Raw genomic sequence first — 22,937 nt, forward strand, 5'->3', positions numbered from 1 at the left:
ATTGTTGCGGTTGCCAGATTTAAAGTCCCCTTAAATCCCCCAATCAGAGACTTATTTTATTTATTTATTTATTTTTTCCTGTGTCAACAGAATTACATACAAACCAACCTTCTGTTTGATTCATTAAAAAGAATCGGCTCAAAAGAATCGTTCATTTCAGTCTGCAAACTCACATAAAGCGTTGTTTCTGTTGCTGTAGATTGAGTAGAGACTCAAGAATCATTTAGTGCCAGTGTTTAAGGAATTGATTCTGTTCTGCATCAGAACTGGCTGATATTAAAGCACTCTTTCCTCTCGTGGTGCTTTGTTCTCCTCACACGGTCGATGGGGTTAAACACACCGTGTCAAATCTCCGTCGGTCGCTGAGCTCCTCTGATTCTGTTGTTTCAGATGCATTTTCTGGTGCTGAACTCCCAGTGTCTGCCTGATTAAGCCAGTGCTGATCTATTAAAAGCTACTGTTTTTGACTAACACTGATATGATCACTTTTATATAATTCATCTGTACAGATGTGTTGATTGATTGTTTAATGGGCAGAACTACATCTCCCATGATGCACTTCATCTTGTTTCTCATTGGCTCTCTGACAGCGTGTTTAAACACTGGCTCGTCTTTGGTCTTATTGACACGCTAATGAAGTTAATGAGCTGTTGATAATCAGGCCTGTAAACTCAGGACACTGTGTGTGTGTGTGTATGACTAGAAACTGATCTCAGAGCAGCACTGATGATATTACAGCGAGGTGAAGGTTCAGACAGGATCTTATGGAAATGTTGTGATGACAGGAGCGTGCAGTGATCATGTGACTAATGAGTTATACGTTCACTGTGAGTTTAATGTGGATAGTGAGACGGTGAGGAGATGAAGCTCCAGCTAAAGCTCTGCAGCAGTGACTCATTCTTAAATCTGCAGAAAATACCACACACACTCGTTACTTCTCTGTAACTCGTTAAAATCACCGGCTGTTTCAAAACCAAATATGCTGGTCAGGTTTTGAAACGCAGCCATTAGATTCACATGCTGTGTTTGGAATGAAATACTAGTGTAACATACTGTATATACTGTACACTGTCTACTTTTTAATGTTTAAAAAACTGATTTTGTTCTGAATTAGAATTGGTTTTCAACCTTGACCTATTCAACTAATATTAGACAGGCTTAGAGACTATTATAGTATTGTATTTTTGTCATCTTTTTGTAGAACAGATGGATGGATAGATATAGACTTGATGTACTAAAACAACTGATAATGAAATAAAATTAATAATATATTTGGTATTTGTGTGTCTATAGGTTTTAATCATTTTATTTCAGTTACTTTAGTACGTTTAGTCAAGTCTAGAACTTTTGCCTTGGCAACTATCTGAAGTTTTTTTTTTTGTTTGTTTTGTTTCTTTTATATATTTTATTTCCGTTAAAGCATGTGACACTGTGATGCGTGCAACAAACATCTTCTCAAATTCATAATGAATCATTTATAAATCTGCACTGAGATCTTCCTGCAGGTTTCTGCCAAAATAAAAGCTCCAACATTCATAAAATGTTAGTATTGTAAATCTTAGTATTTTACTGTTGTTCTGTAAAATACAATTAAAAAAATAAGACCATAATGATGATCATAATAATTACATCAGCTGTATTTATACATTTATTATAACATTCACACACAGTGTTCAAATCTGCAATATTTTCTAATGTTTTAAAAGAATAATCTTCTGCTCAGCAAGGCTGCATTTATTTGTACAGTAAGAAATACACGTCTCAAAAATGGCCCAAAATATTATTTTACTAACTTAGTTAAATAGTGCTTTGTTGGTAGAATGTCTGCTAGAATGTTAAAATATGTTCAGTGGTAAATATTTTTAAATTGTTGTTTTGTAATTGATTTTTTTTCTTTGAAAAGCAAGACAAAACCGTAAAAAGCTAGTCCTGTCAAATGATTAATCGCATCCAAAGCAAGTTTTTGTTTAAATATGTGTACTGTTTATTTATTGTTTATATAAACACACACACATACAGTATATATTTTGAAAATATTTACATGTGTGTGTGTATATACATTTATATTTATATTATACTTTATTAAATATAAATATATTTAATATACAAACGTAAAATTTTTCTTAAATATATACATGCATGTGTTTGTATTTATTTATATATATATATATATATATATATATATATATATATATATATATATATATATATATATATATATATATATATATATATATATATATATATATATATATATATATATAGTATATGTATATATATATACTAGTGCTGTTAAATGATTAATCGCATCCGAAATAAGTTTTTGTTTACATGTATGTGTACTGTTTATTTATTGTGTGTATATATAAATACAAACACATGCATGTATATATTTAAGGTAAATGTTATGTTTATATATTAAATGCATCTGTATATGAATATAAAAATATACATGTAAATATTCACAAAATATTTGCTGTGTGTATTTATACATAAATATACACAGTGTACACACATACAGTATATTATGTAAACAAACTTTTATTTTGAATGCAATTTAATGGTGATTAATCATTTGAATTTTGGCTATTTAATTTATGCAAAGGTGAAAAAAGTTGGAAAAATACAGTGAGGGGGGAATGTGAAAAACCAGTGTATTTTGTTCGGTTTTGGCCAAGATTGTTCATTTGTGTGCATCCCTAATTATAAGGACATCATGTTCTGTTAGTGTGGCTGATTGAGTCTGGCTGTGTCTCCAGGCCGGACGCTGTTGGAGCGCTTCTTCCAGCAGCAGGACTCCGGAGAGCCGGAGGAGGCCGAGAAGCTCTGCTCCAGGATCCTGGCCATGGGTCTCCTCCTGCCCTTCAGCGACTGCTTCAGAGAGACCTACGGCAGCAGCGGACAGATCGCACCCAAGTTTGACGTGAGTCCTGATTCACTTTCACTGCAGTAATCTGTGCTTGTCTGTGGAGTCAGATCAGTGCAGCAGCAGGGTTTAATCTTGTTTTTGTTACGTTTACTGTGCTGGCCAAAACTATTAAACACTAAAATGTTAAAAAAAAGTCAGTTGTTTCTATCTTCTGCTGGAGTGTGTCAGGAGGAAATATCAGTTTACGTTTCCAAACATTCATTTAGCCATTAATTGTAATAATCCAGTGATATTTCTGAGATCTGATCATCATCATCTGTCTGGAGTGACATGAAGAAACAGAACAAACTGAGACTAAATCCAGAAGAACTGTGTCTCTGCTTCAAGAAACCTCCTGCGAAGCTCCTGAGAAACTCTGCTCGAGTGCAGCGAGGACAAAACCTGCTTTAAACACGAAGCATGCTCACAACACGTGGATTTACTTTAGTTCATAGAAGTTCATTTATGAAGAAAATCTATTTATGACATTATTTTGACAGCATCCTCATTTTACAGCTTAAAGTGCCTCAATCTGTTCACAGCGCTGGAGCTTCGCAGGAGGTTTCTTGAAGCAGAGACGCAGTTCTTCTGGATTTAGTCTCAGTTTGTTCTGTTTCTTCATGTCACTCCAGACAGATGATGATGATGATCAGATCACAAACATCTCACTGGATTATTACAATTAATGGCTAAATGAATGTTTGGAAACGTAAACTGATATTTCCTCCTGACACACTACAGCTAAAGATAGAAATAACTGACTTAAAACCATTTTTTAGCTGCTGATAGTACTAGTGTTGTGATTGATTTTGGCCAGCGCTGTGAATCTGAAGGTTAGTGTTTAATTCTTTGGACTGGAGGAAGGTGGACACGCATGAGGTCTTGTTGTCCTTGTTCTTACTGGCTGAGGTTGGCATCATGTGATCTGCTGCTCGATTGTGATTGGCTCTTACCAAGAAAAAGCTCTGCATCATCTTTTGGTTCCCAAGAAGCTGTAAGAGTCAGAGCGCCATCTGCTGCCCGACATGCAGAAAATAACAGTTCATCTGAAAATGAAAGTTGATGTCGTTCACCTGCTTTCGTCGCTCTAAACCCGTATGAATATGCTGGCTGAGATTCATTTGCTCGAGGCCACGGCTCATCAAATACCTCATGAACCACAGCACGATTTAGAGATGTAGTGATTTTATACAGCTGTTCATGCACAAGATTTCACATGGACTCGTTTATGTTCTCTCTGACAAACCCCTGTATCTCTGGAGCATGTTTTATTAGATTGTGCTGGTTTTAACCATGCGAGAACTTGTTTTATTCAGTTAACTCTTTTGAAGAGATTTTTAAAACTTTTTAAGCTAGATACATTTAGCGTTTTTAGTTTAAATAAATTTAAAAAACCTAATAATTTGTAATTTTTCTTGGCATGAAAATAGCCACAGAAGCTGGCACGGTGTTAAACAAACAAACATGAACTCTTTTTGCTTTAACAAACTAATATAGTTTTACACTCTAATTCTGTTATCAGTTGCCCAGTGTTTGTTTTTGTATGTTTTTAATGGCTAATATAATATCTAGAAAAAATTACCCACAACAATGTAAACTCATTTGCCTGAACTCTTTATATGAACCTTCACACACAAATACAATTATGATTTGAATTGCATATTAAAATTCTATCCATTTGGGTTAAAATTATGTTTGTTTTAACCTAACTAATTAAAATAATAATAATAAACTTAATGTGATTTGTTAGGAATGAAATGGGTCAGATTTCTGTAATAGTACTAATTAACTAAATGTGTTTTAAATTTAAACACTAAATTTACAGAAGCTAGGTTTATAGTCAACAAATAGTTAAACGATCATGTTTTTCTGACTACAGAAAGTTTACACGCATATGCATTAATATGCAAGTTTATTTGTTTGTTAAAATGGTGTAATCCAAATAAATGGAAATTTTATATGAAATTCAAATACATAAATCTTCATTTTAGGCCTAAATGTGCGTATGTTTGGAAATGTTATGATCAAATGTGTCTGTTGCCATTGTAACTGAAATATTCCCAAATGAATCAACACTGAATCAAATCAGTGACGCGTTACACTGGAGCTGCGTGTTTATTTTAGGGGTGTGTGTGAGTGAGAGAGAGAGAGAGAGAGAGAGAGAGTGTGTGAGAGAGAGAGAGAGTGTGTGTGAGTGAGAGAGAGAGAGAGAGTGTGTGAGTGAGAGAGAGAGAGAGAGAGAGAGAGTGTGTGTGTGTGTGTGAGTGAGAGAGAGAGAGAGTGTGTGAGTGAGAGAGAGAGAGAGAGAGAGAGAGAGAGAGTGTGTGTGTGAATGAGAGAGAGAGAGAGTGTGTGTGAGTGAGAGAGAGAGAGAGAGTGTGTGAGTGAGAGAGAGAGAGAGTGTGAGTGAGAGAGAGAGAGAGAGTGTGTGTGAGTGAGAGAGAGAGAGAGAGAGAGAGAGTGTTTGAGAGAGAGAGAGTGTGTGTGCGTGTTTTTGTGATAAATCAGGACATAGCTGTGTATAATAACAAGGGTATGGCAGGTATTACAAGCAGAAGGTGACTTTTCAGGACATTACTCCATGTCCCCACTTTTCAAAATGCTTATAACTCACACAGAATGGAGTGTATTGAAAGTCTCCTGTAAGGGGTAGGTTTAGGTGTAGGGTTGGTGTAGGACAATAGCACATACAGTAAGTACAGTATAAAAACCATTACACCTATGGAGAGTCCCCACTTTTCACAAAAACAAACGTGCGAGAGGGAGAGAGAGAGTGTGCGCGTGTGTGTGTGTGAATGCACACAGCGAGACTAAAGTGTTTGTTCAGCATTTTCATCACTTATTTACAGTCCTGGCTCTGTAAATCCGGGCTCTCTGATTGGCTCGCGCTTTAGGGCATCATCGGTAAGTGACGTCATTAGTCTCTCTCTCTCTCTGTGTGCTGCCGGGCGAGCGAGAGGCCGTTGTGTCATAAAGCAACCGGATCTCTCCGCAGCAGCATCAGCAGGCGATGGATGTCGCGATGCTCAGCTGTGACTGTGTGCGTCTGCTGAGTCACGGATCCGAGGCTGCGCAGGGAAACCAGGATCCGCTGAGAGCCATGAGAGCATGGAGGACGCTTCCGACGGGACGCTGCAGCTCTGGGAGGCTCTGGAGCTCATCAGTGGATGTGGAGAGAGCAGACAAACACAGCCGGACTCGCTCCGTCACAGCAGCAGCACACTAGAACCCACTCAGGTCCACTTCTGCTTAACTAGCAGTTTATACAGACAGCCCTGATCAGACTTCAGCTTCTGAGACCGCAGACTTTGGTCTGTTTGGATGCTGTGATGTGCTGTTCTGTGAATTTATCTGAGAATATTCTTAAATAAGGAAATCTGTTCAGTGATTGGTCCATGCGTATGCCGTCATCCAGAATCCCGTTTGTGGTACAGCAAAGTGTCGTGAATCATCTCTAAGACTGACTCTTAAATTACCACTGAGATGCTTGATAACTAACTTTTAAGCGCTGCTTTGAAAGAATTATTTTACACTTAAGTCAGTTCTTTCTCTGCAGTGTTCTTGTGAGTAATTCTTAGAGGCCCAGATGTGATTAGTTTTCTGTGCCGTTTCTGCAGGTTTGTGTCTGACATGAGTTTGTATTTAGATGCCTGATCATGTGTTTGGTGTCCAGCACGATCAGCTGTACACATGGGCAGCGGTCAGTCAGCCGACTCCGTCTCTGGAGGGACACCTGAAGAACCTGTGGCCCTCGACCAGACCCGGAGCCCAGGACCGGCCCCAACCCAAATACACAGAGGAAGGTATGAACACTCACACACACACACACACACATTCAGCCCTGTCTTTTCCTGTTAAAATCTTGTTGTAAAGTTCTGACGTCCAGAAACTGACACAATTTGGCTGATTTCTGCACAGAAGGATGATGACGAGTAAATAATCTGTTTTCTGTGCAGTTCATCTGGAGTACAGTGCAGTGATATTTTAGCATCATTTTTATACTATTTATTAATATTTTGAGTAGGGATGCACAATATTATCGGACTGATATCGGAATTGGCCGATAATGGCTTTAAATGTAAATATCGGCATCGGCCCGATATGAAAAATTATGCCGATAAGAGGAATACATTAACTCATGTGCTCAGGGTGTGCTAGTGATTAGATTACGTCAGCAGTGTGGCTCATACTTGAGGAAAAGTTTTGTCTGAATGATGATTAGTTTGTGTTATGGATCGCTGTATTTAATCTGTGAAAGCACGTACAGAATGAAGTGTTTGGTGTGTGATGCAGTAAACAGTAATAGCCTCCCCCGGGTCCTAACGCCTGTTTGGTAAGGAGTTTTAATCTGTAGGGGTGCTGTTGGCCTACTTCTAATTAAATTAAAAGTAAAATAGCCTACACAAATAACATTTAAACTGTGTTTCTGATTAAATAAAGCAGTAATTCTTCAGGGAGTTTGGAAAAGTCCCAAACTCTCTGAAAACTGCAGTTGTTAAGCCCCTTCTGAAAAAGCGCAATCTTGATAACACAATGTTGAACAACTATAGACCAATATCAAATCTTCCTTTCATAGGTAAGATTATTGAAAAGGTAGTTTTTAATCAGCTGAACAACTACTTAAACTCAAATGGATACCTGGACAATTTTCAATCTGGTTTCTGAGCACATCACAGCACAGAGACCGCGCTTATTAAGATAATAAATGATATTCGCTTCAATTCTGATTCTGGCAAAATATCAGTTCTGGTACTACTAGATCTTAGTGCTGCGTTTGACACTGTTGATCATAACATACTTCTAGAGAGACTGAAAAACTGGGTCGGCCTTTCTGGGATGGTACTCAAATGGTTCAGGTCATACTTAGAAGGGAGAGGTTATTATGTGAGTATAGGAGAGCATAAGTCTAAGTGGACGTCCATGACATGCGGAGTCCCACAAGGCTCAATTCTTGCACCACTCTTGTTTAGCCTGTATATGCTCCCACTAAGTCAAATAATGAGAAAGGCAATTTGGTTCTATCACAGCTATGCTGATGATTCCCAGATTTACCTAGCCTTATATCCAAATGACTATAGCCCCATTGACTCCCTCTGCCAATGCATTGATGAAATTAACTGTTGGATGTGCCAGAACTTTCTTCAGTTAAACTGAAGTCATTGCATTTGGAAACAAAGATGAAGTTCTCAAGATGAATGCATACCTTGACTCTAGGGGTCAATCAACTAAAAACCAAGTCATAAATCTTGGGGTGTTTCTGGAGACAGACCTTAGTTTTAGTAGTCATGTCAAAGCAGTAACTAAATCAGCATACTATCATCTCAAAAACATTGCAAGAATTAGATGTTTTGTTTCCAGTCAAGACTTGGAGAAACTGGTTCATGCCTTTATCACCAGCAGGGTGGATTATTGTAATGGTCTCCTTCTGAAAAAGACCATTAGACAGCTGCAGCTCATCCAGAACGCTGCTGCCAGGATTCTGACTAGAACCAGAACATCTGAGCATATCACACCAGTCCTTACACGGTCCTTACACTGGCTTCCAGTTACATTTAGGATTGATTTTTTTTAAAGTGCTTTCACTCATTTATAAATCACTCAATGGCCTGGGACCTAAATACATTGCAGATATGCTCACTGAATATAAACCTAACAGACCACTCAGATCATTAGGATCGAGTCAGTTAGAAATACCAAGGGTTCACACAAAACAAGGGGAGTCTGCTTTTAGCTATTATGCCGCCCGCAGTTGGAACCAGCTTCCAGAAGAGATCAGATGTGCTAAAATATTAGCCACATTTAAATCCAGACTCAAAACTCATCTGTTTAGCTGTGCATTTGTCAAATGAGCACTGTGCTACGTCCCAAATGATTGCACTATATATGATCATGTTCTATTCTTAACTGTTTTAAATTCTTTTTAAATCAATTTTTATCTTTTTATTTTAATTCCTTGTTTTTGTGACTATTTTTTAATGACTTTTTCACTTCCTTTTATGTAAAGCAGTTTGAATTACCACTGTGTATGGAGTGTGCTATATAAATGAACTTGCCTTGCCTAATTGATGTCATAAAATTGAATATGTTTTGATTTAAAGGTTAGAAGCTATAGCGTATATGAAAATAATCACAAACATGACACTTGTAAATTAAATAATTTTATATATACTGATTTATTCATTAATGTGTAATATTTAAAAAAATTTAAACGCATCATAACATCTAAAAGATTTTCAGAATTTTTACCACTCTCTTGCTTTAGACCATCAACAAATGTTAAATCTTAAAATAAAATGTTAGGGTTAACACTGCATCTTTCTGGGGGAAATGCAGCGATTGAGAGTTTATTTATAGTTATTTTCAAAGCTTCAATGTACTGTCAAAAAAAACTTCATTATTGTTTATTTAATTCTAACAAATAAGTTCTTGTTAAAAACTAATCAAAATTAAAAATATTTTGCTTATAATTTCTGCACAGGAGAAACTTGGTGTTGTTTCCAAACAAAAGGAAATATATTGGTATCGGTATCGGCCAAAATAAGTTGAAAAATATCGGCATATCGGCAAAAATCCAATATCGTGCATCCCTAATTTTGAGATGTTTTTAAAAAAAAATATATTTTTAAAATTCTTTTTTTTAGTTAATATTGTTGATTGTTTTTGTCTTGTATCATTTATATTTTTTAACGTTTAGATTTTTTAAAATATTTTTTATTTTATATTTCCTGTTTGCATTTTATGTTTGGTTGAAGTGTAGTGTTAGCTAAGTTTATGATTTTAGAATGATTTTGTTGTATTTTGAAATATGTCTGCAATACTTTGAGTACTATCAGAAACGTTGCCTTGGCAATATTTGCTGAACTATAGATATTGTTAATAATTATTAACAACATCTATAGTTATATATATATATATATATATATATATATATATATATATATATATATATATATATATATATATATATATATATATATATATAACACACATACAAAAATATTTATTTAAACAAAGTGCATTTCTGACTGCATTCATCAAACTCAAGCATTCAGCTAGTTATTGTTAGAAATATTCCTATTTTTAATGCGAATTTGTTTTTATAGATAATATCACACATCACGGTTTAAAACACAACCCCAAATCTCATATAAAATGAAAAATAAAATGGCTGGTATAATATTGAGTCTTGACTCTTTAGATGTATTTTTATTTCAGGTCTCTATTCGTACCGAAAGCTCATCCTGCTGTCTGTTAGTTCTCAGATTCATGCGTTATAAAGAGACGATCTTCGCTTCATATGTTCAGTTTCTCTCCAGCATTCAGCTGATGTTAATCAAGCTCCATCTTTTACATTCGCTGCATCTTCAGAAACGGGATTAATGTATTTTCAGAGTCTGGAAAGTCATTTTAATTCTGTTCAGGGATCTGAATGTCTAAACAAGATTATTTCTCTTATTTATGCGTTTGCAGCGGTCGAGGAGCAGGAGGGTGAGTAACTCGATCACGCTCGTGTTGTTTAACATCGCCCCATATTAACATCGTCACTGGCTGAGCTTCCCTTCAGAAATATTAAAGCACTTCTATTCATTCTAGGCTTTTTCCATGTGCTGGTGTTTACTAATGTTGCCTAGAAACAAGCAGCGATTAATCATTCACTCCATCAGCACTGATCTCATTCACATCATTATACAGTGTTTTTCTGCCCATCATCCTTTGTGTCATGTGTTGTGTGAGTTTACAGATTTCTAGTCAAACATCTGGACATGCATGATTTAAAAAAAAATATATTAACATTTTTAGATATATTTTAATGCATTAAAATTCATTATGTATTTTATATTTTTTTTTATATTAAAAACCTTTTGATATAACTGCTAATGAAGTGTAAATTTTCTAAATATCAGTTTCTTTACAAAACTAACTAGTACACAGCATCTGTGTTCATCCTTACAAACAGTCCTGCAGAATAAAAGTGATTGTTTTGAAGCTTCATTCATATTCACAGACTCGTATTTTCTGTAGACTTGTTTTGCACCGTTTCACCTGTCTTTTCTGATTTTGTGTGTGTTTCAGAGCATCAGGCTGTCGTCTCTGACCTTAAGAAACAAAAGCAAGAAGAAATCCGGCAAGTTGAGGTACATCCGTCATTCATCTTTCTGAGGACCTTGTTTTTTCCCCCACATTAATGTCTAAATGAAAATACATCCTCATTACTTCACATCTGTATCATGGTATTTTATATATGTCCAAGAAACATGGTTATACCATGGTACTTTATAATACTTAAGTCCTCCTGATAAATCTGAATGAAGTAGTCTAGTCTTTAGTGTATGCAGCTGATGGGTGGGATGCGTGAGAAGCTCGTTTCATGATTCATTCATTAGTCGATCGGTTCTGATCTCCTGCAGACGTCTCATTTCCATATGCGCTCCGTATTCACTCATGCAGGTCATTGGGCTGATTGTGTTTGTTTGATGCCCTGCTGCTGGACTAATGTTTAATCGTTCCCAGAGTTTGTTTGATTTCAGAAACAGGAAATAAACATCAGTCGTGAGCTCAGCAGAAGTGTGCTTTAGTGTGCACTACCAGCAGAGGGCAGCATCACTGCACACTTCAGTCTATCAGACCTTTACTACCAGAGGACAGATCGCTAGTGGACCTTCTGCTCTAATAATACTTTAACAGTTTTCTATTATATACATACACACAATTATTAATTTTAATAGTTACACACACACATAATTAGTTATTAATATTATATAATTATATAAATGCTTTATTAAATAATACTTAATACAATTATTAATTATATTAATATAAATGAGACAAAAAAAAAAAATATATATATATATAATCATACATACACACATTTTATTGTTCATACAATTATAAATTATATTATAAATAATTGTTATAAATGTAATTATTATAGTTACATATAATTGTGTATTTAATTACCTAATATTATGATTATGTAAATGCTTTGTTTTTGTTTAAATAAACTTATAAAATAACATTTAAATAAGCTATTATAAAAATATTAATAATTGTATGCACACAATTAATGATTAATTGCCTTAATAGGTTTATATAAATTGATATTTAAATATTTCAGATTATTACTATAATATATCAAGAATTTTATACACAATTAGCAATTGAGTATACATAATTAATTGTTTATAAATTAATACCTTAGTCTTTAATTCTTGTTAATAACTATTGATTTTATATAATTATGTAAATGTTTTGCTTTTATTTGAATAAAATAAAATAATTTTATATTCATAAAAAATGCATAAATATTTGTATCAGCATTCCTGCTAAATATTAGCCTGGCATCATCCATGCTGATTGAAAACTTCTGTCAGAGCCACTAAGAGATGAGCAGGGCGACACTCTTTCTGTTCATATTCTCAGTGTTTCTCATTAAACATCACTGTGCTGCTCTCTATTAGGTCCTGTGGGGTCTCTCCCCGGGGTCTGTTGAATTGGGAGGACTGCGGGCATCTATTGTTGTGTTTAGAGTCGGAAAGCAGCTGCTCCTCATCAGTTCTGTCCACACTTCAGCATTTTCTTCCCACAGGAAACACGTTTAACTGCGTGACACGAACGCGAGTGACTTCGTGGAATCCAGTGGACGAGAAATGCAGATTTATGTCTGTTTCTGTCTGCGGCTTTCGTCTGCTTTTCATCACGCCTGTCTCTGTCTCTGTAGGAGGAGTCGGTGCTGAAGACGGTGCGTCTGAAACAGGAGCACGTCTGCGTGATCGAGCAGCTGGAGCAGACCATCGAAGACCTGCGCAGTAAGATCGCCGAGCTGGAGAAACAGCAGCCCCTGCTGGAGCGGGAGGTGCTGACGCAGGACCAGGAGTGCGGAGGAGAGGAGCGCCTCCTCCCAGACGTCTGCCATGTGGACCTACAGACAGAAAACACTGCGCTGCTGCCGCTGGAGGCCAAATCGGTGCAGACGTCTCCCATGGAGGAGAGCATTAGGTTTAAAGTGCCTCCTGTGGAGGCGCAGGCGCCCGGGAGGAGTGACTCCTCGCTGCCATCAGAAACTGAGAATGCTTCTCAAGCGTTCGTGTGCATGTGCCAGCAGCAGCCGGGCGCTTCGGTGCCACCTCCACCACCACCACCTCCTCCTCTGTCCGGGATGTGTGCACCTCCTCCTCCTCCACCTCCGCTTCCAGGAATGAGTGCTCTTCCTGCACCACCTCCTCTCCCAGGCAGTTCATTTCCTCCTCCTGCGCCTCCTCTACCAGGAATGGGTGCACCTCCTCCTGCGCCTCCTCTACCAGGAATGGGTGCACCTCCTCCTGCGCCTCCTCTACCAGGAATGGGTGCACCTTCTCCGCCGCCTCCTCTACCAGGAATGGGTGCACCTCCTCCGCCACCTCCTCTACCAGGAATGGGTGCACCTCCTCCGCCACCTCCTCTACCAGGAATGGGTGCACCTCCTCCGCCGCCGCCTCTACCAGGAATGGGTGCACCTCCTCCGCCACCTCCTCTACCAGGAATGGGTGCGCCTCCTCCGCCACCTCCTCTACCAGGAATGGGTGCGCCTCCACCTCCTCCTCCAGGTCCTCCGCCGTTGGCTCCTGGTCCTCCTCTGTCCTTTGGTTTGGGTTCTCTGCCTCCTCCGCTCCCGCTGGGTCTGTACGCATTAGGAGCTACGCAGGAGAAACCACCTCGCAAAAGCTTCGTAGAGCCTCCGCGACCCATGAAACCACTCTACTGGACCCGAATACAGCTGCATACCAAAAAGTACCGTCATTCTACTGTCGTTTCTTCATTTTGTTCTGCTGCTGTTTTTATCAGTTCCCCTCACGCTAATAACAAGAATACCATAGTTACTGTAGTTTTAATAAGGCAATAATCATTATTGCTCACTAGTGCTCATAGTTAGTGATTTGAGTGATCAGATGCACCATTTTCAGCTGCTGAACCTTAAAACAGGTGAAAAAGTACAGAGGAGGAACCTGAGCCACATCTACAGACCAGAACACACTTTACATTCTAGACAGAAAGAAAGCACCCTAGCAACCAAATGCAGTGCCCTAGCAACACCACTCATTATAGCATGACTTACACAGTCAATATTAATTACTGTAAATGATGAACATGATGATTTCAGCTGTTGATTTTAAGTTAAAATTTTTATGTTTATTTATAATAAATAAAATGTTTGTTACTTTAAGCATTTGTTAATTAAATTATTATTTTTTTTAAATTCAGCAGTGAGTTTACTGAATTGAATTGTTTAATGAGAGTTCAGGAAATAATTATTTCACTGGTTTCATTTAATTGTCTCTTCTTTCTTTATTTCTTGTTTTCCTTTTCCCTTTTCATTATTAATCTTATTTGCCTTTCGTTTAATTTTCTTTTTTCCTTATTGTTTTTGTTTTCTTTTGTAGTTTGTCTATTTCATATTTGTTAGATATTTTTGTAAAAAAAATTTCATGCATTCATTCAATTGTCTTGATTTTCTTTCTTTTGTAAAAAAGATTGTCATGTGATTTTTCTGAAGAGTTGTTGATAAAGCAGGTGTTTTCCTCCGCAGGGACTCTCATGCTGTCGTGTGGGAGGAAATCGAAGAGCCATCCGTGGATTTTGATGAGTTTGTCGATCTCTTTTCCAAAACAGCAGTGAAAGAGAAGAAGAAGCCTCTGTCAGACACGATCACCAGGTCAAAGACCAAGCAGGTGAGCAGAGACGTCTGCGGCTCAGGATGAGGTTAGAGTTTGTGTGAGTTTACGAGTGCGTGAACGCAGCGAGACTGTTTCCATGACTGAGTCCTGACGTTTGTGTACAGACGGCGGCTCCTCTCAGACGGCTCTGAGTAAATGACTGAGCGCTTGGCACCGCCGCGCACCAGATTCCAGCTCTGATTGGAAATATGACCGTAAACAGCAGAACCGAGGCGCATAAATATCGCAAAGTGCTCCGAACGCTCGTGGGTTTATCAGATCTGTGTCAGACGTGTGTATGTGGAAACACCACCAGCTTACACATTCATATTCGCAGTCTGTATCTGTAAAGGCTCATATGTGGGAGTTTCCTCAGCTATAGGACCTTTCTGCCACTGGATGGATTCCTGTTGAGCAGATCAATATAAACAGATTTCAGCTTTTCTTTTTGATTGTCAACTGTTTATTTCTATAGCACTTTACAATACAATAATAAAATTTGGAAAGTTAACTGCAGCTTTTATCACAATTCTCAACTGCAAGATATAAATTCATAATTGTGAAAAATAAACTCAGGATTGCTAAGAAAAATAAATATTCTGAGTTTATATTGTGCTATTCAGAGTTTCTTACAGTTGTTTATCTTGAATTTTTGAGATTGTATCTCGCTATTTTGAGTTTGTATCATCCAATTCTGAGTTTATATCGCACAATTCAGAATTTATCGCCCAAATCTGCGTTTATATCATGCAATTCAGAGTTTATATCGCGCAATTCAGAGTTTCTTACAGTTGTTTATCTTGCATGTTTGAGTTTGTATCACGCAATTTGGAGTGTATATAATGCAATTGCGTTTATTTCATCTAATTCTGAGTTTATATAGTCCAGTTTGGCGTTTATCGCGCACTTCAGAATTTATATTGCCCAAATTTGCGTCTATTTCATGCAATTCAGAGTTTCTTACAAACTCAAACGTGCAAGATAAATACAACTGTATCTCGCTATTTTGAGTTTATATTGCGCAATTCAGAGTTTCTTACATTTGTTTATCTTGCATGTTTGAGTTTGTATCACACAATTTGAAGTGTATATAATGCAATTGTTTATTTCATCTAATATAGTTTATATCGTCCAGTTTGGCGTTTATATCGCACAATTCAGAATTTATATCGCCCAAATCTGCATTTATATCATGCAATTCAGAGTTTATATCGCGCAATTCAGAGTTTCTTACAGTTGTTTATCTTGCATGTTTGAGTTTGTATCGCGCAATTTGAAGTATATAATGCAATTGTTTATTTCATCTAATATAGTTTATATCGTCCAGTTTGGCGTTTATATCGCACAATTCAGAATTTATATCGCCCAAATCTGCATTTATATCATGCAATTCAGAGTTTATATCGCGCAATTCAGAGTTTCTTACAGTTGTTTATCTTGCATGTTTGAGTTTGTATCGCGCAATTTGGAGTTTGTATCGCGCAATTTGGAGTTTGTATCGCGCAATTTGGAGTTTGTATTGCGCAATTTGGAGTTTGTATTGCGCAATTTGGAGTTTGTATCGCGCAATTTGGAGTTTGTATCGCGCAATTTGGAGTTTGTATCGCGCAATTTGGAGTTTGTATCGCGCAATTTGGAGTTTGTATCATGCTATTGCATTTATTTCATCCAATTCGGAGTTTATATTGTTCAATTCAGAATTTATATTGTCCTATCCTGCATTTACATCTCGCAGTTGTTTTTTTCTGCCATGGAATTAAAACTGAAGAAGGTGATTTGCGACTTTTTCTCGCGTGTGAGTTTCTCATCTTTACTTTTCTGTTCAGAATTGCGACTTTGTCTTGAGATTGCAAGAAAAAAGTCGGACTTGTGAGATAGAAAGTTTTTGAAATTTCTATTATCCCGTTTCAGAAACAAGCTTCCATACAGAGCAGCTTTACAGCAGAAACAGGAAAATAATGTTTTAAAATTCATGGAATAAATTCAGTTTCAGCTGTAAAGCTCGATTCAGTTCGATAGCTGTCAGTGATGCGAACTTTATTAATTATGAAACGAGTTAAATTCATTTATAAGCAGCTCTACAGAAGACAAATATGTAGGTCTCTGTCAAATCTGGACACTTTTTACCATGCCTTAGTTTATTTTTAATGCATTTTAATGTGTTTTAAACTTCGATGTTTTAAACCGCTCACTGAATGATGATGATGAGGTTAATAATTGAAGATTGTCACGTCTCTCTGCTGTGGATTGTTGTTGATGGGCAAATCAAATAAACTAGTGAGAAACATCCTCGCTTTCCGAAGAAACATCCATCCGCGTGTGTGGAAACTCCTCAGATCTTCAGTTTGAATCGGAGTTGTCTTGTACCCTCCTCAGGCTTTCACCCGGTTAACGCTCGTCTTTGACCCGTCTCTCTTTCACCTGTGTCCCGTTACCGTCCCAGCATCCTCTGGTATCTAGATGAAGAGCAGCGGTTGTTCGGATCTTCTCGTTCTGTGTCCTGATCAAAGCGACCGCATCGGAGCGACGCTGCAGGCCTGCGAACCGAACGACAACATTTGTGCTGCATTATTGTGTGCTGGAGAAAGAAAGACTCAGTCTGTGAAATCAGTGAAATCAAAACAGTGCTGCTCTGGATCTAGAGAAATCAAACAATAAAATAATGAAAGAAGACAGACTCAAAACGCACATGTTGAAGATGAAATGTTCGTTCATATTTAAGTCAGATTTCAACCTGAAATCAAAAGATAAAAAAAATAAATCTCTAAGTTGTTTTATTTTAAGAATTGAAGTTGAATTTTAAAACAAAAAAAAATCTATTTATTTAACTCATTAATGTCATGCATTAATGTTCAACTTGAACGGAGTTTACTTTTAAACTAAAAAAAAGCTATTTTTATTTATTAATTTATAAATAAAATTAATCAATAAAATAACTTCATTTATTTACAAATTAATACATTTCAACAAATCAACATTTTCATCATTTCACCATCATTTTAAAAAAAAACATTTTACATTGAGAGTTCAGGGAAGATTAATTAAAAACAATTGTAAATTAGTATTAAAACAATGCCTAAAATCATAAGTCTTTGATAGTTCTTGATATTTAGTGAAATCAGAAGTATTTCAGAACATTGTTTTAATGACAATTAAAAATTTCTTCCCTGAACTTTCATTACAGTAATGAAAAAAAACCCATCATATATACATACATATTCAATGTAGTACATTGTTGAATTCTCAAATAAATAATTCAAAATAAGTTATATATTATTCACTTATAATTAAAACTAATAATATTTTTTGTTTTGATTTCTCTATATCCAGGCATACAGCACTGATTAAAACATACGTTTAAGTTTTGTAGTGTAATATCTGAGGCATGTGGTTGGTCAGATTCTCTTTCACAGTAGTTTACCGTACGGGAGCATTTTAACATGTTCTTCATATGAGACACCCCCTGACCATGAGTGTTCTGCGCTCTCCTGTGAACAGACCTGAGGTTAACCACACTAATGCTCGTCCCGCTCCGTATTTGCATATTTACAACTCCTCCATTAACATAACACAGGGTTTTTTCCTAAGCGGCTTGGCAGATGTGGCCATGCTGCGTCTTGTGGTGCATTCTGGGACGGATGGTGTTCTGAGGTGTTTGGCGTCTGTGGCTGTTTTGTTCAAGGGATGTGGAAGCGTCTCGTCTGATGGAGACTTGTTTTATCCGGCTGAGGCCGTGTCTCATTTATTTAAGCAGCCACACAGACTCGCTCGAAATGCACCACAAGTTTATTAAAACGAGGAGAAGTTGGGCTCTTCTAATCCTGCCAGAATGAAGCTGTTTTTGTGGCAGCTGATGTTTGAAATGGTAATTCTGCAGACCTGCGTCCTCCAGTGATGCTCTGGTCATGTCTGAGGCGTCTGGAGGTGATTTGTCTCACTGAAGGGAACAGAACATCATCAGCGGCTGCTTCTGTTTAGCCCTCGTCACACATTCGGGTCTGTTTTGACCTGGAAGAGATGGATACTTTTTTTTTTTTTTTTTTTTTACAAAATGCAATTTTTAATAAGGTACCAAAACTTTGCAAATACTTTAAGATCATCAAAATACATTTAAAAATATATATATTTTATTTTTAAAAAATTTTTACCAGGTTTTTTTAAAGTAAGTTTTCAAGAGAGAGAACATTTTTTGTTTTTGGGTCATTTTGACCCGACTCTGTATGGAGCACCATCAGGTGCCAAAAATACTTTTTGTGAAATTCTCTGCAAAATTTAGTAAAAAAATGTTTCACCTTTCCAGCTTTCCCCCATATCTCTCTCACTTTTTGGACAGAATTTTGTTTATGAATATGAAAGCAGTCTATTGATGAACCACTGCAGCATGAAAAACTGATCACATTTTTCATCTGGAAGTTTATGCAAGTAAAATAAATTTATTTAGTTTGAACACTTTTCAGAGTAATATTTGTGTGTGTGTGTGTGTATATTTATAAAAAAATAAAAATAGGATAAATGCAGTAATAACATGGTAGCATTCAAAACTTAACTGTCATCCCCCCCCCCCCATTCATTCAGTTGCTGATCAGAAACAGTATGTTTTATTTGAAAAATATGAAGTTATGACTTCTCTAAACGAACAATGCTTCAGTTCCAGCTTCAGGACCCAGAATGCAGGAATAGTTTACAGATTTTGAACGCATCAGAAGAACCGACTGAACACAGCCGTGTTTTGGCTCTAATGTTTTAAACATGACGGAATAATGAGTGAAATAATTGGCGACTCGTTTCCGTATCTGTCAGGAGTTGCCTGGCAACGCTTTGGTTTGATAGAGTAACATGTTTTGTTTGGTCTAATTGCCTGCAGTTGATAATTGTTGCGTTTTGTGCTGTAATGTGACCTGTGCAGGGTTCATGCAATAAAAGAGCGATTGCTCATAGCTGGCATTTTTTGCTGAAGGAAAGGTTTGAAGGTTGATTAGAAGCATGGAGCGAGCATGTGGACGCTTCTGTCTGCTGCGTGTTTCTGGCATCAACTGCAGGAAAAACCCATCGAGCGTCTATAAAGCTGGTTTGTTCGCTGGAGTTTCCGGTCTGATTTCTCGTGCGGTTCTGGAGGTTTCTGCAGCTTCCTGCTTCAGATCAGCTGGATCCAGATCTGTATTGTGCTCTGGTTCCTCTGTGACTCGTCTGGTGTGTTTATGGGCTTTCCATCACCTCTCAGCTCATTGTCCTCAGGACGGATAAAGATCAGCTGAATGAATTGGCTTTTGTTCTTCTGGCCAAAAACACTTTCCTTTTCAAATCAAGACGTAACGAGCAAATAGATGTAATTACGCACACAGATGCTGTAATGATCTGATGATTGACTCGCACTCGTCTGACACAAAGTATTGTTCATATTACAACAAATATGAGTATTGCAACTTCACATTATTTGGAAGCAATTCATCTTCATTTTAATCATGAAGCCTCCAGGGTTTGAGACACACCCTCTTGAAGTGGACGGTGACTTTAATTTGTATTTATTTTGCAGAAAAGCAGTATAAGACTTGAGGTCAAGTTGTATTGTATATGTATCTATATTGAACATCTACAGTGTACTAACAAAATTGGTGTAGGATTTGCTTGGAACAATTTTCACTTAGAAATTGCTAGTAAATTTCACAGATATTTGGAAATGCAGATATCAAGAAAGAAAGGCTGAAATGTTTTCTTGTGACTTTCTCATTCTCAAATAATTTGTTTTAATTACAACTTTGAAAAATCATTTTTTTACAATGAATGCATGTCTAATGACATCTTTTTTCCATTTGGGAAACTTCAAGTGGTTGAATTAATGAATGAAATAAAAAATAAAAATTTATAAAATGAAAAAAAATTCATTTGTACATTTAAATTTTACTTATTTTATTAATTTTGTCTAACAATCTTGTATCCATTTGGGAAACATTTTAGACTCCTACAAAAATAAAGGAAGAATTTAAATAAACTGTAAATAAATGCATTAAAGAGAATTTGTGTGGTTGTGTAAAATGTTTTAAAAGTAATAAAGCACTTGAGATCATGTTTGTGTCCTTTTATCCATCTGGTAAATGCTCTTAAATTAATTTGCTTCATTTCTATGCTTACTGTATGTGCATAAGCTGTAAGGTACTTACAGTTGTGTATGAAAGATAATGTTTGCCATGCATTGTGTCTGACAGCATCTTTTATACGTGACATTTGATGACCTTTAATGTTGGTGATTTGAGTAAACGCAGTCATTCTTGTGTGTGTGTGTGTGTGTGTGTGTGTGTGTGTGTGTGTAGGTGGTGAAGCTGCTGAACACCAAGCGTTCTCAGGCCGTGGGGATCCTGATGTCCAGTTTACATCTCGACATGAAGGACATTCAGCACGGTCTGTATTATTCTGTTATTGTATGATTTAACATGAAGATACACGTCTGTGTTTCTGGCTTCTGGATTGGCGCTTGCATTGTAAAAGTTTTTCTGCTGACAACAGTCTCCGTACTTAACAATGACTTTGAGAATCAAAGTTTTTTTTTAATGAATTAGATATTATGAAAATGCTTGAACTGCCAGTACTTTACAAAGAGCAAACATTTCACAATGAACTCTTTGCATCAGCTCGGATCATCACTAATACTATTTTGTTTAATTCTAAATGGTGGCAAATATAATTCAGTTAGTTTTCCATTCTGTCCGTTTGGTCCTGGCTCTCCACATTAATTTTTTTCACTTATTATTATTATTATTATTATTATTATTATTATTATTATTATAGTAATATTGTATTTTCCACTTGCTCTCCTTTGCATTATTAACATGACTTAAATGTACATTGTATAATGTGCCCTTGGAAATGCACTTTACTCTTATTGTATCGGATTACGAAATTGAGAATGCGCTCAAATGTACTGGAGATCAAAGATGAGCGTGTTGAGCGTATTCTCACGAGTCAGCGGTCTGAATGGACAATAAGTAAAAATGTTATTTCTTTGTAGTTTGTGACCCTGGACCACAAAACCAGTCATAAGGGTCTTTTTTTTTTTTGCAATTGAGATTTATGCATCATCTAAATAAAGCTGAATAAATAATCTTTCCATTGATGTATGGTTTGTTAGGATCGGACAATATTTGTCTGAGATACAACTATTTGTAAATCTGGAATCTGAGGGAGCAAAAAAATCTAAATATTGAGAAAATCACCTTTAAAGTTGTCCAAATGAAGTTCTTAGCAATGCATATTACTAATCAAAAATGAAGTTTTGATATATTTACGGTAGGAAATTTACAAAATATCTTCATGGAACATGATCTTTACTTAATATCCTGATGATTTTTGGCATAAAAGAAAAATGTATAATTTTGACCCATACAATGTATTGTTGGCTATTGCTACAAATATACCTGTGCTGCTTATGACTGCTTCTGTGCTGCAGGGTCACATATAACAGCAACCTGGGAAAACAGACAAAACAGAAAAGATAAGAAGCATTATTTGAGAAAAGGGCATACTAATATAATAGGTGCAGACAGAGATAATTTTACGTAATTTCCGATTTTTGTGAAAAGGGCTAATTAAGACGTTGATGAAGCACTTCAGCGCTGACTCTGATCCAGATGTGCGTTTGTAAGTCTGATTCATGCGGTGTATTTGAGTCAAGCGTTTGTCGTCATGATGGTTTGCGGTCACCGGCGGGTCGAGGGCGATGTACAGCTGGAGGTTTTGTTCTGGCGAGCTGCTTTCCTGTTTTCTTTTCCACGCTGGCGTTCTTCTGGCGCTTGAATGCGCGGCGTCCGGGCATTGACGTGTTCTTCTGTTCTCTGGGTGGCAGCGAGGGTTTCCTGATGCTCTGATAGACATCCAACGCCATCAGATCCATCACGTATCAGATGGACCCTGAGTGTGAACCTCCTCTGAACAAACTCAAGCGTTCACATCACTGCTGCACTTGTTGTTCTTATTAATATCTTCTTTCAGTGATGATTTGAGGAATCATTCATTCTGCAGGACACCCACTTAAAATAAAAGATTTTTAATACGTGAGGCCAGATTTACAGGTGGTTTTAAATATTTTAAGATTTTAAAACTTTTATAAAACTTCTAAAAAAAAAAAAAAACCCATTTATTTATTTGTTTTAATATATTTTAATTTATTAATTTTAATTAAATTTTTTATTTGTGCTGTCAAACGATTAATCGTGATTAATCACATCCAAAATAAGTTTTTGTTTACATGTGTACTGTATATTTATTTATATATAAATAAAAACACATGCATGTATATATTTAAGAAAATGTTTTATATATTAAATATATTTATATATAATATAAAT

At 36.6% G+C, this 22,937-nt stretch overlaps 1 protein-coding gene across 4 annotated transcripts in view; it reads left to right on the forward strand.

The window, feature by feature from the left end:
- The window catches only part of fmn2b (formin 2b), a 57,446-nt gene that overhangs the window by 8,038 nt on the left and 26,471 nt on the right, over window positions 1–22,937 (forward strand). Inside the window, exons 4-10 of one of the 4 annotated variants that reach the window (XM_058793563.1) lie at window positions 2,760–2,923; window positions 6,555–6,711; window positions 10,379–10,396; window positions 10,982–11,043; window positions 12,627–13,675; window positions 14,472–14,613; window positions 20,907–20,994. In XM_058793563.1, coding sequence (XP_058649546.1) covers window positions 2,760–2,923; window positions 6,555–6,711; window positions 10,379–10,396; window positions 10,982–11,043; window positions 12,627–13,675; window positions 14,472–14,613; window positions 20,907–20,994 — 1,680 coding nt within the window. The remainder of the gene's footprint in view (window positions 1–2,759; window positions 2,924–6,554; window positions 6,712–10,378; window positions 10,397–10,981; window positions 11,044–12,626; window positions 13,676–14,471; window positions 14,614–20,906; window positions 20,995–22,937) is intronic. The other 3 variants (XM_058793565.1, XM_058793564.1, XM_058793566.1) reach the window with 3 other exon arrangements.

Source organism: Onychostoma macrolepis, chromosome 12 (genome assembly GCF_012432095.1).
Source record: "Onychostoma macrolepis isolate SWU-2019 chromosome 12, ASM1243209v1, whole genome shotgun sequence".
Taxonomy (NCBI): Eukaryota; Metazoa; Chordata; class Actinopteri; order Cypriniformes; family Cyprinidae; genus Onychostoma; species Onychostoma macrolepis.